This window comes from Sturnira hondurensis, unplaced genomic scaffold (assembly GCF_014824575.4).
Source record: "Sturnira hondurensis isolate 20B ecotype Veracruz unplaced genomic scaffold, ASM1482457v3 Scaffold0001918, whole genome shotgun sequence".
In the NCBI taxonomy this organism is placed as follows: domain Eukaryota; kingdom Metazoa; phylum Chordata; class Mammalia; order Chiroptera; family Phyllostomidae; genus Sturnira; species Sturnira hondurensis.
The window spans coordinates 1,348,820-1,366,512 of NW_028074549.1; the positions used below are offsets into that span (position 1 = coordinate 1,348,820).

The 17,693-nt window shown below is 39.1% G+C and overlaps 1 protein-coding gene across 1 annotated transcript in view; it reads left to right on the forward strand.

Annotated features, from left to right (window-relative positions):
• CAB39L (calcium binding protein 39 like) overlaps window positions 1-17,034 on the forward strand; it is a 35,113-nt gene extending 18,079 nt beyond the window's left edge. Inside the window, exons 6-7 of the mRNA XM_037037737.1 lie at window positions 4,614-4,732; window positions 16,974-17,034. Of these exons, the coding sequence (XP_036893632.1) occupies window positions 4,614-4,732; window positions 16,974-16,995 (141 nt within the window). The 3' untranslated portion in view covers window positions 16,996-17,034. The remainder of the gene's footprint in view (window positions 1-4,613; window positions 4,733-16,973) is intronic.
• Window positions 17,035-17,693: the final 659 nt, after the last annotated feature.

Consider the following 17,693-nt stretch of genomic DNA (forward strand, 5'->3'; position numbering starts at 1 on the left):
GGGAGCTGATGACCTGGCTCTCTCCCAAGGACCTTGCTGCCAGCCCTCAGCTCCAAGAGTCCACGGCAGACCCATCCCGGGCCCTTTCACCCAGCCCAGTGGAGTCGGCAGCCTCAGACTGCCGACAATAAATAAAAAAATTGAATGTGTACATCAGCACTAGATTGGCCTTACAAGAAATGTTAAAGGCAGTTCTGCAGGCCAAAGTGAAAGGATATTGATCAGTAACATAAAAACCTGAAAGTATAAAACTCAATGGTAAAGGTAAATTACAATGACAGAATACCCTAATTCTCTAATGGTTGTGGTTTAAATCATTTATAACTCTAGTATAAAGGGTTAAAGAATAAAGTATTAAAAACAACCATAACTACAATAGTTTGTTAATGAATACATAATATGAAAAGATGTGAATTATGACATCAAAACATAAAATGTTGGAAGAAAATGTAAAGGTTTATATGTATTCAAAGTTAATTTGTTATCAGCTTAAATGACTATTATAAATAGATATTTTCTGTAATCCTTATGATAACCACAAAGCAAAAGCTCACTGTAGAAACACAAACGATAAAGAGAAAGAAATTGAAGCATAATACTACAAAAAATTATGAAATTACAAAGGAAAAGTCGAAGAAAGGAACTACAGAACAGCCAGAAAACAATTAAGAAAATGGCAGTAGTAATTTCATACCTGTCAATAGTTACTTTAAATGTAAATGGCCTAATTGTTCAATCAAAAGACATAGAATCGCTGGTTGGGTAACAAAACAAGACCTAATTATATTCTGCCTAAAAGAGACTCACTTCAGCTTTAAGGACACACATTGACTAAATAAGAAAGAAATGCATATTCCCTGCAATGAATTCCAAAAGATTAAGGAGTACCTATACTTAAAACAGAAAACATAGACATTAAGCCAAAACTGTAACAAGAGACAAAAAGAAGGTAATTATATAATAATATAGTCATGTACATGATAACCATGTTTTAGTCACTGACAGACTGCAAGTAATATGGTCGTCCCATAATATCATGCAGCTGAAAAATTTCTGTCACTTAATGACATGGTAGCTGTTATACTGTTAGAGTATAATACATTACATATTTGTGGTGATGGTGGTATAAACAAACCTATGCTGCCACTTGCATAAAATCATGACACATATAGTAGTAGGTTATACTATCTGTTTTTATGTAAGTATACTCTATGATGTTCATACAATGATAAAATCACCTAATGATGCATTTCTCAGACCATATCCTGATTGTTAAGTACCATATGACTGTAATGGGCTCAGTTATTCAAGCATCTGTAACAATTATAAATAGTCAACATTGGGGCATTTAAATATATAAAGCAAATATTAAGACATCCAAAGGGAGAAATGGGCAACAATAAAATAATGCTGGGGAACTTTTAATGCCCAACTTGCAACAATATAGATGATCCAGAGAGAAAATCAATAAGAAAACATTGTACTTAAACTTCATGTTAGATCATATGGACCTAACAGAAATAGATGGAACTTAACAGCCACAGTATACACATTTTTCTCAAGTGCACACAGAACATTCTCCAGGATAGTTCATAGGTTAGGCTACAAGACAAGTCTTAAGAAATTTAAAGTGATTGAAATCATATCAGGTGTCTTTTCCAACCACAATGGTATGATGTAGAAATCAGTTATAAGGGGAAAACTAGAATATTCCAAAATATGAGGTTAAACCATATGCTCTTAACTAATTGGCCAAGAACAGATCAAAACAGTAATAAAAATGAAAATAGAAATACAACAAACCAACACAGGACAGCAAAAAGAATTCTAATAGGGAATGTCCACACTAAGGAAAAAGAAAGATCTAAAATAACCTAACTTTACACCTCAAAGAACTGGATAAAGAATAAATTAAGCCTTTGTTACCAGAAGGAAGAAAGTAACAAAGATCAGAAATTAATGAAATAAAAACTAGAGATAATAGAAAAGATCAATAAAACTAAGAGCTAGTTTTTTTTTAAACAAAATTAACCTTTGGAGAGAATGAAAAAAGAAGACTCTATAGTCAAAAATGAAAGTGAAGACATGACAACTGGTAATATAGAAATCTAAGGATCATAAGAAACTACTGTGTACAATTAATCATCAACAAAGTGGACAACTGAATTCCTAGGGAAATTCCTAGAAACATACAAGCTGCCAAGACTGAATTTTGAGGAAAAAGGAAATCTGAACACACCAGTAACAAGCAAAGATATTGAATCAGTAATCAAAAACCTTCCAACACAATAACACACAGGACAAGTTGGTTTCACAGCTGAGTTTTGCCAAACATTTAAAGAACAATTAATGTAACTCCTCAAACTCTTGCAAAAGTAGAAGGAAGAACACTTCCAAACTAATTTCATGAAGCCAGCATTACTCTTATACAAAAGCCAGACAAAGACACTGCAGGAATAGAAAATTACAGGCCAAATTTCTAATGAACATTTATGCGGAAAGCATTGATAAAATATTAACAAACAAAATTTGACATTATATTAAAAGGGTCAGACACTATGATCAAGTGGGATTTAGTCCAGGGATACAAGGATGTTTCAGCATCTGCAAATCAATCAATATGATATACCACGTTGACAAAATGAAGGATAAAAATTATATGACCATCTCAATATATGAACAAAAAGAATTTGACAATATTCAACAGCCTTTCACAATAAAATTCTGAACTAATTGTGTATGGAAGAAACATGCCTTAATGTAATACAGGCTATATATGACAACCCCACAGCTAACATCATACTTAGTAGAAAAGCTAAAAAGTTCCTTTAAGATCAGGTACAAGATAAGGATTCCCATTCTTGCCACTTGTATTCAACATACTACTGAAAGTCGTAGCCAGAGCAATTAGTCAAATGAAGATACAAATGAATGGCATCCAAATAAAAAAGGAAGAAATAAATCTGTCTCCTTTTGCAGATGACACGATGTTATATACAGAAAACCCTAAAGACTCCACCAAAAGGAGTCTCCACCATCAGGAGCAGAGCCACAGAAATGGTAAAGTTACAGATACAAAAATCAATATAAAGAAATCAGTTGTATTTCTATACACCAACAATGAATTATTAGAAAACTTAAGCCCATTCATAATAGCATCAAGAAAAATATTTAGGAATAAATTTAACTACGGAAGTGAAAGATCTGTATATTGTAAACTATGAAACATTAATGAAAAATTGAGAACCAACTAGCTCACATCAGTCTGGACTCCACGCAGTCACATGCGCTGACTCCCACTCCAGCTGTGTACACCCCTACAGCCTCATGTTGACCTACATGTGTTTAAGACATGGATGTCAGCCTCACCTTGGTTTCTGCAGAGGAAAGGGAAAGACCTCCAAGGCCAGATGTTGCATGCCCCCAGGATCCTCACTCAGGAAATCACCAGATGTGTATGTAAACACAGCTCGCCTCCTCACACAACCACAGCAAAAATCACAACTAAACTACAGAACAGCTACCACCCAAATCACCAGAAAATCAAGCTGTATGGAAGTCTGACAACCAAGGAAGTAAAGAAATCACATCCATCCAGATGAGATTAGGGGTGGAGATAAACAGACACAAAATGGGTGGTCCCACAACCATGTGTGGTGGATAAAAATCAGGAGGAATACCTCAGGTGGAAGGGATCCCAGCCCCACACCAGACCACTCAGCCCAGGGTTCCAGCGCCAGGAAGATTAAGTCCCCATAACTTATGGCTATAAAAATCTGTGGGAGTTGGAGGGAGGTTAGAAATTTTGGGATATTCAGGCTTCTCCCCTTAAAAGGCCTGCAACAGACTTAGAATTAACTCAATCCCTCTGGGCTCCAGCACCTGGGCAATAACTGAAAGGGCACCAGTGGCATATGGGGAGAAATTGAAGTATTTGACATCAGGGTGAGTGCCAGGGGACAGCTTACTCCCAGACAAAACATTTGAAATCAGGCAGCAGCCCATTGTCCCTTTTCTGAGCCCTCTCCCACATAGAGCAGCGACATCATGTCTGAGACTCCATCAACCTGCTTCACATGGGTTGCACTTCCCTAACAATTACCTAAGGCTCTGCCCCATCCAACTTACTGGTATGCTTTTCTACAATTGGCCACTTTACTAAGACAGGGTGTCAAAGCAGCTCTACCTAATACATAGAAAAAGCACATGGAGGCTACCAAAATGAGACAAAAATAACCAGCTTGCTGACCCCACCTTCAGGGTGCAGAGCCCCACTCTCTGCAGAGCACCATCCCGGGGGACTTGCCTGAATACAGCCTCATGTTGTCACTGCTTGAAACAGACTTTTTATTGTGCAAATTCCCACAGTGCAAACCTTGTGGAAAGGAGTTACATCTATTTTGTAGGCTCTCTGTTGAATGTTTGAAAGTATAGCTTACTAAAGAGTAAAATTAATGTTTTTGCATTATAAATGACAGTGCTGTTTGCATGTGCATTATAAATGACAGTGCTGTTTGCATGTGGATATAAACAGCCTTTGAGATATAATTCACATGCCATACAGTTCACCCATTTCAAGTGTGCAATATAATGGTTGGTTGTTTCTTCAACAGGGCAAAAAAGATGTGACTCAGATATTTAACAACATCCTGAGAAGACAGATAGGAACTCGATGTCCTACTGTGGAGTACATTAGTGCTTATCCTAATATCCTGTTTATGCTTCTCAAAGGGTAGGTACATGGTTTCTTTTAAAGTACATTTGAATTTAGAATAGTTGTTAAAAGTATATAGCATTAGCCTCATTGGAGATACAGTGTGTTCTCTTTTGGAATCACAGTACAATATTTGCTATGCTTGAGGTTAGCCCTCCAAATCTGTGTCACCATAATTCCTTAGGCCACAACAAAATCCTTTATTTACATTTATATATTTCTTTTTTAATTAAATATATTGGGTTGGACATTGATTAATAAAATTATATAGATTTCAATTCTATAATATCTTTATATTGCACTATGTGTTTACCAGCCAAAGTCGAAACCCTTTCCATCACAAGTAAACTTTACTCCCTCTACCCTTCACTGCCTCCCTTCTCCACCTCAACTTTCCCTCTTGTAACCACCATACTGTTGTCTGTTTCTGAGTCTATAGGATTTTCCATGTACACTATCATGTCATCTGCAAACAATGCCAGTTTTGTTTCCTCCTTTCCAATTTGAATGCCATTTATTTCCTTTTCTTTTCTGATCGCTGTGGCTGAAACTTCCAATACTGTATTGAATTGAAGTGGTGAAATTGGACAACCTTGTCTTGTTCCGGATCTTAGTGGAAAAGATTTTAGTTTTTGCCCATTGGGCATGATCTTGGCTGTAGGTTTTTCATATATGGCCTTTATTATATTGAGGAATGCTCGCTCTATTCCCACTTTGCTGAGTACCTTTATCATAAATGGATGTTGTACCTTATCAAAAGCTTTTTCCACATCTACTGATATAATCATGTGGTTTTTGTCTTTGCTTTTGTTTATGTGATGTATTACATTTACTGATTTGCCAATATTTAACCATCCTTGCATCCCTGGGATGAATCCCACTTGGTCGAGATGTATGATCTTTTTGACGTATTGTTGGATGCAATTTGCCAATATTTTATTGAGGATTTTAGCATCTATGTTCATCGGTGATATTGGCCTGTAATTTTCTTTCTTTGTTGTGTCTCTGTCTGGTTTTGGAATTAGGATGATGCTGGCTTCATAAAAAGAGTTAGGGAGTTTTCCCTCCTTTTGGATTTTTTGGAATAGTCTGTGAAGAATCAGGATTAGTTCTTCCTTAAAAGCTTTGTAGAATTCTCCTGTGAAACCATCTGCTCCAGGGCTTTTGCGCGATGGGAGATTTTGATTACTTCTTCAATTTCCGCTGCTGTTATTGACCTCTTCAGGTTTTCTGCTTCTTTTTCATTGAGTTTTGGAAGATTATATTTTTCTAGAAATTTGTCCATTTCATCTAGGTTTTCAAATTTCTTCGCATACAGCTCTTAATAGTAATTCCTTACAATCTCTTCTATTTCTGTGGTATCAGGTGTAATCTCTCCGCTTTCATTTCTGATTGTGTTTATTTGTGTCCTCTCTCTTTTTTTCTTGATGAGCCTACTTAATGGATTGTTGATTTTGTTTATCTTTTCAAAAAACCAACTCCTGGATTCATTGATCTTTAGAATTGTGCTTTTAGTCTCTATGTCATTTAATTCTGCTCTGATCTTGGTTATTTCCTTCCTTGTACTTGCTCTGGGCTCTCTCTGTTGTTGTTCCTCAAGTTCTTGTAGGCGTCGGGTTAGGTTGTTTGTTTGAAATGTTTCTATTTTCTTTAGGTAAGCCCGTATTGCTATGAACTTCCCTCTCAGGACTGCCTTGGCCGTGTCCCATAAGTTTTGGGTTGTGGTGAGTTCATTTTCATTTGTTTCCAGAAACTTTTTTATTTCTTCCCTGATTTCTATCTTGACCCATTCGTTGTTTAATAGCATACCATTCAGTCTCCATGATTTTGGGTGTTTTTGGTTTCTTCCTGTGGGGTTAGTTTCCAATTTCAGTCCCTTGTGATCAGAGAAAATGCTTGGTATGATTTCTATTTTCCTAAATTTGTTGAGTCTCGTTTTGTGTCCTATCATGTGGTCTATCTTGGAAAATGGTCCGTGTGCATTTGAAAAAAATGTGTATTTAGCTTCTTTAGGGTGAAGGGCTCTATATATATCAATGAGGTCCATTTCATCTAGAGTGTCAAATGCTGCAATATCTTTGTTGATATTTTGTTTGGAAGATCTGTCCATTTTTGACAGTGGGGTGTTAAAATCCCCTACTATAATTGTGTTGCTGTCAATATCATTTTTGAGGTCCTCTAGGATTTTCTTTATATATTTTGGTGCTCCTATGTTGGGTGCATATATATTTACGATGTTAATGTCTTCTTGCTGGATTCTTCCCTTGAGCAATATGAAGTGACTTTCTGGGTCTCTCTTTATGGCCCTGTTTTTGAAGTCTATTTTGTCTGATATGAGAATTGCTACCCCGGCTTTTTTTTCTTGTCCATTTGCTTGGAAAATTTGTTTCCATCCTTTCACCTTTAGTCTGTGATGGTCTTTTGACCTGAGGTGGGTCTCTTGTAGGCAGCATATGTGTGGGTCATGCTTTCTTATCCATTCAGCTATTCTGTGTCTTTTAATTGGTGCATTTAATCCATTTACATTTAAGGTTATTATTGAAAGGTACTTATTCATTGCCATTTATGTACCTGTGTTCCTCTCTGTCTCTCTCTCTTCCTTCCTTTCCTTAAAGCAGCCCTTTTAGTAATTCTTGTAGAGCTGGTTTGGTGGAAGCGTATTCTTTTAGACTTTTTTTGTCTTGGAAGCTCTTTATTTGGCCTTCTATCTTGATTGAGAGCCTTGCTGGGTACAGTAGCCTTGGTTGTAGGCCTCTGTTTCTCATTACTTGGAATATTTCTTGCCATTCTCTTCTTGCTTGGAATGTTTCCATTGAGAAGTCAGTAGCCAGCCTTATTGGGACCCCCTTGTATGTCACTTCCTTTTTCTCCCTTGCTGCCTTTAGGATTTTCTCTTTATCTTGGAGGTTTGCCATTTTAATGATGATGTGTCTTGCAGTAGGCCTCTTTGGGTTCCACCTGCTGGGGACTCTCTGTGATTCCTGGATCCGTGCGACTTTATCTCTCCTCAACTTAGGAAAATTTTCCGTTATTACTCTTTCAAGTAGGTTTTCTATCCCTTGTTCCTCTTCCTCTCCTTCTGGAATTCCTATTATTCGGATATTATTACGTTTCATGTTGTCTTGCATTTCTCTTAAATTCTCTTCATTTTTTCTGATTCTCTTTTCCCTTACTTGTTCCTTCTGGGAGATTTTTTCTAACCCGTCTTCAATCTCACTTATGCGATCTTCCGCCATATCGATTCTATTCTTCATACCTTCTACTGTGTTCTTCAATTAAGAAACTGTATTCTTCATTTCCTCTTGGCCTTTATTGATGGTTTCCATTTCCTTTTTCATGTTGGTATAGTTTTCAGAGAGTTCATTGTAGCTCCCCTGTAGTTTCTGGTAGCTCGTTGTTAGCTCTTTAAATTTCCTGATAACCAGTGCTTTGAATTCAATATCTGATAGTTGTCTTGCCTCTATTTCATCTAATATTCTTTCTGAGGTTTCCTCCTTTTCTTTCGTTTGGGGATTATTTCTTTGTCTTCCCATTGTTTGTGATACTCTTCTTGTTGTCCTCCACTTCTTAAATTGATCTGTTCTGGTTCACTGGGTTTATGGTGTAAACTTCTGTGGTAGAATACGCTCCACCAGAGTTCGCCTGCCCTGGGAGCGCCCGGCCGGGCGCAGCCCGTGGCCTTCCGGGGGTGCGCAGCCGCTTTTTTCTTCACTCTCCTTCTGGATTCCTTGCCGACCTGCCGCTGTTTGGTTCCTCCGTTACACTCTCTGATCTCCTATTTTCATAAATGTTGGGGAACTGTTGGTTGATTATGCTATTCTTTGGTAGATCTTCCCGGATTTTCCACCAGATGCAGGAGAGCTGGGTTCCCTAGGTGCTACTCTGTCGCCATCTTAACCCTCCTCTGTAATTCCAGTTTTGTCCTGGAAGGTGAGTATAGCTTCCACCTAGTCTGCTGCCATATTGGATCCAATTGCCTGTCATTTTTATCCTTCATCCCTCAGCTTAAATATTCATTCCTGGCTCCTGGCCTCTCACTACATTATAGGTTGCAAACCCCTAGAGGTGGGGCAATGATCCTTTTCTTCAAACATATCCCCAAGTTCTTGTCCAGTGTCTGGACCATAGTAAATGCTCAATGGACATTTCAAATAAATGAGTGATTCATTCTTTATGAATCATAATTTCACTTGTGTTTTTCCCTTATGACTGCTCTAGACACCAGTGCTGAACAGATTCTGCTAAACCCCTGTGACTTGAGCCTTCTTTCTGCTCAATTCAGTCACATTCTTCTGTTCATTGCTCTCATTCACCACAACTATCTCCTTTGCTCAGAATCATATAACTTTTCATTTAAACCAAGTAGCAGCCATCTATTTCCCCCTTTTGCTCTCTCATGTCACACTGATGAGGATTTTCAATACTGATGCTGGAGGTCAAGAGCACAAGTATAATTATGTTACTCCTCTCCTTGAAACACTTTATGCTTCCCTATTATGCCTCAGAATTTTTCCCAAGTTGCTTCCTGTCTTTACTGTCCCCTGGCAACCTCCTTACTCCTTGCCTGCTGATGCTACAACCATATTCAGCTCCCCAATAGATCATACTCTCCTTCCATGTTCCCTACATGCTTTCTGCTCCCCCCAATTCTAAATCCCATAAATCCAACATCAGTTTTTGGGATATGTATCCATCTGACAGCTAAAATGAGTCTTTATTGTATCCTTTTTTGCCAAGCCCATTCTTGTCAATGTTATCTGTGACTTAGGTAGGATAGAAGTAACACATTGATCAGATGACTGAGTGACACAAGTCAAGGGGGGATGGTTGCCTAACAAGAAGTGTGACAGGCTACAGTACTCAGCTAAATTTAACCAAGGCTAGATTTATAAGGATAAATGTGAAGTTCTACACTGACATCCAAAAACAAAACTCCAACTCTACAAGTAGAAGCATGGGTGCTCTAACAAAGTTTCCCATTAACCTTGATTCCCTGATTCCAACCACACCACATCTTGCCAGGATTCTTGTGGTACATGCCTGTCTGGAGCCCTGGCTACCATTCTCTCCTCATGCTGGTCCTTCCCCCACTTGGTCTGCAATAATTTCCTTGTTGAAACTGGCAGGACATCCTGGGGCAGCTGTCAAGTAGACATGCACACACAGCTGCAACTATGAAGGGATGTGGCACTGGAAACAGCTGTCAGAGCTTTGGTGGTCCTTGAGGTCCCAGGAGAGGATGGAGCCCCTGGAGAGAGTGAAGCAAGCAAGAGGCAAGAGGGCACAGGGAAGACTCCTGGAAGGAGATGGGAGATGAGAAACACAGGAAGTGTCATGAAAGCCAAGGCAGAAATTTCAGAAGTGCAGGATGGCCCTGACTGAGTTGCTCAGTTGGTTAAAACACTGTCCCATATACCGAAGTATTGCAGGTTCATTCCCTGGTCAGGGCACATATCTAGCTTGGAGGTTAAATCCCTAGTCAGGCCAAGAAGAAGAGGAAGAAGAGGAGGAGAAGGAAGAGGAGGAGGAGGAGGAGGAGGAGGAGGAGGAAGAAGAAGAAGAAGAAGAAGAAGAAGAAGAAGAAGAAGAAGAAGAAGAAGAAGAGGAGCAGGATTGTAGAGGCAATAAAGAAGAAGAAGAAGAAGAAGAGGAAGAGGAAGAAGAAGAGGAAGAAGAGGAGGAAGAAGAGGAAGAAGAGGAAGAAGAAGAGGAAGAAGAGGAAGAGGAAGAAGAGGAAGAGGAAGAAGAGGAGGAGGAGGAGGAGGAAGAGGAGGAGGAAGAGGAGGAGGAAGAGGAGGAAGAAGAGGAGGAAGAAGAGGAAGAAGAGGAAGAAGAAGAAGAAGAAGAAGAAGAAGAAGAAGAGGAAGAAGAAGAGGAGCAGGATTGTAGAGGCAATAAAGGCTGCAGGGACCAAATAGAATTTGGTCATTAAGAGTTGGGAGCACCTTTCCACAGAAAGGGTGGGCAGACAGGTAGTAGTTGTTTGTGGAACAAGCAAAAGATGAGATATTGAGAAAGCTAGTACAGGCTCTCAGGTAATGAAGGGAAAAATAATGGTTAAGGTGAAGTCTTTGTTGTCTAAAGGTTGGGGAAATGTATCAGTTAGCAATTGCTGTATAACAAATTCCCCCAAACTCTGTAAGTTAAATGAAATCAATTATGTCTTTTTACATTTCTGTGGGTTGACTGTCAGTCACCTAATCTAGACAAGGTTGGCTGAGATAGCTCAGCCCATTATGTGTGGTAATGGCAAAAATACAAAAGAGCAAGTGGGGTCACACAGGCTTCCTGGGGCCTAATATCAGATCTGGCATAATGATATATTCACTACATGAATATATAGTGGCTCATATATTGAGCCACTTTGGGGCTCATTCTATTGAGCCCCAAATCAAAGTTAGAGAAGTACATTTCACCTGTTGATAGGAGGAATTTGAAAAGTCATATGGTAAAAGATGTGAGTACAGGGAAAGGTGAAAAACTGGATCCATTGATTTCTTCTACTATGGAGATATAAACAGAGTTAGAGATAGAAAGAAAGGAGACATCATAGAGAGAGAAGTGAGGGAGAGACTGGACAAAATTTAGTGAATACTGTCAAAATTGTGACAGGCACTGAATTTTGAGAAGACTTAGCTTCATGTATGACTCTGCCAATTCCTAGTAATGCGGTCTTGGGTAAGTCATTGAAACTGAGATTCCATTTCATTATCTGTAATTTCACTTACATCATGTGCAAGTTAAATGAATACAAAAAGTGCTTTACCATAAAATGTAAACCTACATGAATGACACAGTAAGTTTCCAAAAGAGGTGGGAGACTTTCATGGAACAGCAGGAACATGATGACTCCTTTCAAGTACTGAAGTGCATTCATGTGGAAGGAGATGAGACACAAAGAGACCTTTGTTATAGACCAAGGACAAATGATGGAAATGAGGAGGTGAGGTTAAGCCATAAAAATAGCAGTTTACTCATGAGTAGAGTTCAAATGTGCTTTAGGAGATGGTGATTTCTTCATCACTAAGATGTAAGTGCACAGCCTTGCTGAGCTGCTATCTTTAAAGAAAATCTGAAGGGGAGATGCAACCATTCATGGGTGGTTGGGTTGATCTGCAATTCTCAGCCAATGACAATCCCCCTCCACAACCTCCCTAGAGGAGTTTTATTGTTGTCCAAATATATGGGTGACTCCAGTGGCATTTGGTAGGTATGGGCCAGGAGTACCAAATCTATAACAATGCTCAAGACAGTCCTACAGATTGGAAAATGCACTCCAAATGTCATTAGTGTCCCAGTTCATCAAAACTGGATGAGGTGATTTCAAAGTGCCAGTCTGAGACTCCAAATAAATGCATCTCTCATTTTTGGCAAGCCCTAACCCATCATTTTTACATAATGCCTCACTGCACTAACTGAAAAAATATTTGACTTCAGGAGAACCTTGAATATGACTAAAGAGCACAATCACAACAGCAAAACATTACAATCCATATCAAGAGTAAAATTATACTCAAAGTTTTACAAAACAGTCATAAGTGCACATGATTGTGTAAAGGGATATTAAAATGTTCTCAGGCACCTAAACCACCAATTATGCTAGCATGTAAAGAGAGCCAATTCCCTTGCTTGGAGACCCCACATTAACTATAAAGTTAGCATGCTACCTGAAGTAAGCAGTACACATTTAATGAACTGTTGTTATTTTATTTGGTACTTAAAACACAAAAGGCTCTTTGGAGATTTGTTTTCTTTGAAAAAAAATGACTAGGCATTTTGAGTTAGTACCTTCATTTCCAGAAGCATTCCTTTTCTTGATATGGGGGCTTGGATCCAAATAGTATATTTAGGAAACATCTGCTGTTGTTGATGATGATGAAGTTTTTCTTGCTGAGGCATTTTTTAAAAAGGGGGGTGGCTAACCCTTCATTCTGTGTCACCCTTTTCCCCCCTTAGCTTATTGAGAATCCATTACCTCTGTGGTTGGCCAGAGAATGGCTAGGAGAGTGATTTCCCTTCCTGTAGGAATGAGGCCTCTGACAATGACTTCTTAAATGTTCTCAGAATGCATAGCCTGCAGAGGTCCTAATGGAATATAATTTCAGCCAATCCTCAGGGATCAGGTAGGCAGGAAGATTTGAGGTGAAACTGTCACTTTGGCAGCAACCCTGGCAAAGAAAGGTGGAACTTCCCTACCCCATATTCATCTATAAAATGTCACTTAGGGTTTGGGCATTGTTATAGTAGTCATAATTGTTGCTTTCCCTAAGATATTTAACATAAATTTTTAGACAAACTTCCAGAAATACAGTGTGGTTGTCTCTCGCATTCCCCCTACTGGGGACCTGGCCTGAAACCCAGGCATGTGCCCTGACTGGGAATTGAACTTGTGACCCTTTGGTTCTCAGACTAGCATTCAATTCACTGAGCCATACCAGTGAGGGCATAATGTGTAGTTTCTGATGCATTAGCTGTTCATTTTATGTGAGGGGCCAATCTGTATAAAAGGGTCAGCTCTTTCTTGCTTGGTGCTGATAGCAGCTCTGTATAAGAACCGAGACTGGGTAGGGGCCTTGCTGTGCCTATTTTTAATCTCTCTGTTCTGCTGGTTTCAGTGGATTAGGGCCTGAACATCTGATAAAACTTCAGAAAGGTCCCTTTTAGAGATTCTCTTTCTTTACCTTACAGATATGTGCCTGGCAGGGGGGTGTTCAGCCTGGCCTTACTGTCCTGCAGAGAGTGCAACCCTCAGGTGGGGTTTAAGCACACCTTCCTCTTCCCAGAGCTTTGTACTCCATGGCATGTGGGTATTTGCCTGGTTGCAAGGAATCTCAGGCACTTGCACCTTTTCAATAATGAGGGTTGACAGCTCTTCCCCGTCTAGCTCACAGCCCACTGTTCTTGCAAGAGGCTCAGACCTGAACTCCATTCTGCATGCAGTGCCCCACTTGCCAACCATGCTGGGTGGGACCCTGCAATCCACTAGTGCATTTTTCTAATCCTCCAGCTGGATTCTGTAGTTATGAATTGCACTTTCATTCTCATTTCTTTGCTGGCAGGGCAGCTGTGTATATATGTGGGGTCCCTGCCCAGACACACTCCAGCTCTCCTTTTAAGAAGTCTCCATGTGGCACCCACACTGCAGTCCTGAGTCACTGCCCAGTTCTCCATGTACTCCACCTCCTCCCAAAGGCAAAAAATGTGTTTCAATCAGGGCTGGCTTCAGCCTGTTGGTGCCTCCAAGAGTTTCAGAATATATAATTTTTCTCTGGAATTCTCCTGGTTGGCATTGCAGCTATGGACATGCTGCTTCCTGTGACTGTGTAGCCTGAGACTCCCAGACTCCATATATTCTCTCGAGTCTCTCCCAATTAGGATTTAGGGGTTCCCGGTACAGGACCAGAGCCCCTCTGCTCTGGGAGGGGAGGGAGCTACTAAGTTGCATTTTCTGTCTGGTATCTCCTCTGCTACAGCTGTCTCACACAAGGTACTTATTTACCCTTCAACTTACAAAACTTCTTACTGGATGGTAGGAAGCATCTTCTGTACTCCTTGGCTTCAGAAATTCATATCAGCTGAGATTCTGTTGATTGTTCAAGTCACTTGTTAGAAGATCAGCCATAAATCCATGTGGGGGCACAAACAAGTGGGCTCAGCTTCCACCTACTCAGCTGCCATATTCATTCCCCTTCACTACTTTTCTATTGTACATAATACAGATAACTAAAATTCCATGAATTTGACTGTTGCATACTGAAACTCATACACTCAAATGTATCATAACAGATTTGAAAAGTAATTTGGCACTCCCTTACCAATATTTTTCTTTTCATATTTTGAGTTATTGTTAAAGATGTTCATAAAATAAATGATTAAGCCTCATGGAGAACTGAGTACAGAATACCTAATCTAAATAGCTGGGAGGTGCTGAATGAGCTATCCAGGCCCATGGTCAATAAACAGTATAAATTAAACTTGAGCCTGAAGTCACCTAGTAGACCACTTCAAGTACGGGTACGAGTTAAACGCTAGAACCAAAATTCACAGTAGGCCAAGTAAATAAATCCTTTTAAAATATGCAGTAATAGCCAATGGAAGAACATCCAAATACTATAGTGATGTCAAACAAGATTTAGCTCTTTATCTCTAACGTTTTTTTAAAGAAAATCTGCATTTTTAGGTATTCCTGTCTCCATCAAGTGTTTTTATTTTTTTTTATTTTTTTTTATTTTTTATTTATTTTTATTTATTTATCTTTAGAGGGGAAGGGAAGGAGAGAGGGAGAGAAACATCAATGTATGGTTGCCTTTCGCGCGTCCCCTGCTGGGAGTTGGCCTGCAGGGAACTGGCCTGCAACCCAGGCATGTGCCCTGACTGGGAATCGAACCGTGATTGTCTGGTTCGCAGGTCCGCGCTCAATCCACTGAGCTACACCAGCCAGGCCCCATCAAGTGTTTTTAAAAGTATTTTTACTTAATATTGTTTGGGGTTTTTAAAATACTTTATTTACTTTTTAGAGAGAGGGGAAGGGAGGGAGAAAGATAAGTAGAGAAACATTGATGCATGAAATATTGCCTCTCATCTTCATCCCAACTGAGGACTGAACCTATAACCCAGGCATGTGCCCTGACTGGGGATAAAACTGGCAGCTTTCACTTTGCAGAAATGACACCCAATGAACTGAGCCACACCAGTCAGGGCTCCATCAAGTCTTGAAAAATTGCCTTTGGCAGAAGGGTGGTCTTCTAGCACAACATTTTTGGGGCATGTCCCTGAAGAAAATACACTATAGGATGTATTTTCATAGGTGACACCATAGGATGGCTACTTGTACTAAATATATGAATAAAATGTTTACAATGACCATGAGAAAGGAATTTGATGCTTAATGCCAAAACATTACAGAGTATATAAAAATGGAGACATGATCATATCAATTTACCTGTTTTCTCCACAAAAATCATTAAAGAGAAAGTAGAAGATTTTTGCTTTGTTTTAAACATAAACTTACAAAGAAAACAGAGGAATCAATGGCAACATTTTGCAAGCTATGCCTGTGAATGTGAAGTACCAGGAGGTGGCTGCTGTGCCTGATGCTGTATTATTCTAGAATATCTGGTACTGAGTAACTGTAGTTTACTTAGGGTTTCAACCCACACCTTGAACTCATTCTAGATGTGTAACAATGATCATAAAACAATGCCTTCAAAATTCTGAGGGAAAATGATTCCTAATCTACAATTCTATACCTGACCAAACTATCAATTAAATATGAGAATAAAATAAAAATTATAGATAATCACAGTATCAGAACTGTTCCCCAATTATAATCTTGTCTGATAGTAATTCTACCACCACATACCCTTTCTCAGGAATCTTCTGAAAGATGTAACCCACCAAATAGAGAAAGAAAAAAATGGATCTCATGAAACAGGGAATTCCCAGGATACATGTAGAGGGAGAGTCCAGAAGATACCTGTGCAGCAAGTATAGTGAGCAATCAGTCCAAACTGGAGGTCGTCAGAAGGCTTTTTTAGATAGAAGAAGGTAAAAGAAGGATTTTTAGAATACCTAGTGTGCTTGAATGTACTGAGAGAAGGTTACAAACACAACTGGTAGAAGAGTTTAGCTACAGATTAGTAATAAAATAAAAACCACTTCCCTCCAAAAAAGACAATTTTAAATTCAGAAAAATAAGTTCATTAAGAAAAGACAAAGCAATCATAGTATACAACATAACAAAGCTGTAAATAGTATGTACAATATCATAATAACAGACAGTGAATATCAATGCAACCAAAATAAAAGATAACAGTAGTGGGGACACTGAAGTGTCTAAAATTGAAAAACTACTAAGGGAAATACAGGCATGTTATTCGGAAGTTTGAAAAGGAAAAGAAAAGAATCGGCTAGAATAGTTGAATCTGGTTGCCTCTGGGGAGGGGTAATATATATGAGAGGGGAAGACTATTATTTCAGAGTATGGCTTATTGAGCTATTTGATAATTTTAAATGTATAGGTATAATTTTACTAAAATAACTAAATTTAAAACAATGGAAGTTTTTAAAATTTATTGCTACAACATATATGTTAAAATCAGCCAATCTGTCAACATGCATAGGACAAGTGTGCACTTACATTAAAAACAATTCAAAATGGAAAATACATTTTTGTATTTGTTAATAATGCTGAGACCCTTGACACATTCTGAACTGTATTTAAGATATCATTATACATTCTGAGCTCTTGTATTTCCAGGTTTGCGAAAGAAGTATGTTAAGCAGATGAGATCTAAGTTCCCTTGAAATCTGAGTCTACTTAAATGCAGTTTACCGAACATGGTGAGTACATTTTTGTGGGAGAACTCCATCCTGTGAAGTTTCTCCCGGCCACCACAGATGAGAATAAGTTGTCCAAGACACAATCTTATTGTTCTGTTGGGAAAGGGGGGTAGTGATTCCCTCTAGTGGGAATGCCCCAAACCCTTCTCCCAAACAGTTTCTACTGGGAATGGTATGTGTAGGTGTATATAGCATACATGCATAGCTCATCAATCAATGTGAAAAGGCTATAGTTATATGAAAACAGGTATTATCTATAGATAACAATTGAAGGAACACAGATTTGTCATAGGTCAGGGTCTGTTAGTCATGCTGACACCAGATGGCCTTTAGGGTGTGTTTCATGAGATAAGGAGTTTACTCCTTATACCTTGAACTTAAACATCTGGCTTATACTGGCAGGACTATCACAATACAGAGCAAGCTTCAAAGGAAATACATTTCAGGCTTGATTCCCACCGAGGAATCCTCAGTGTTAGATTTGGGTCATGCCTGCCATCTGCATTACCTGGTTTTTCAGGGAGACTACCTAACCCCTTTCAGAGCTTGCTCTCACAGGGATACAGTCTCCGAAACCACACAGAACAGTCCCCAACATCTTTATGAATCAGCTTCTAAAATTGAAATATGCACAGGG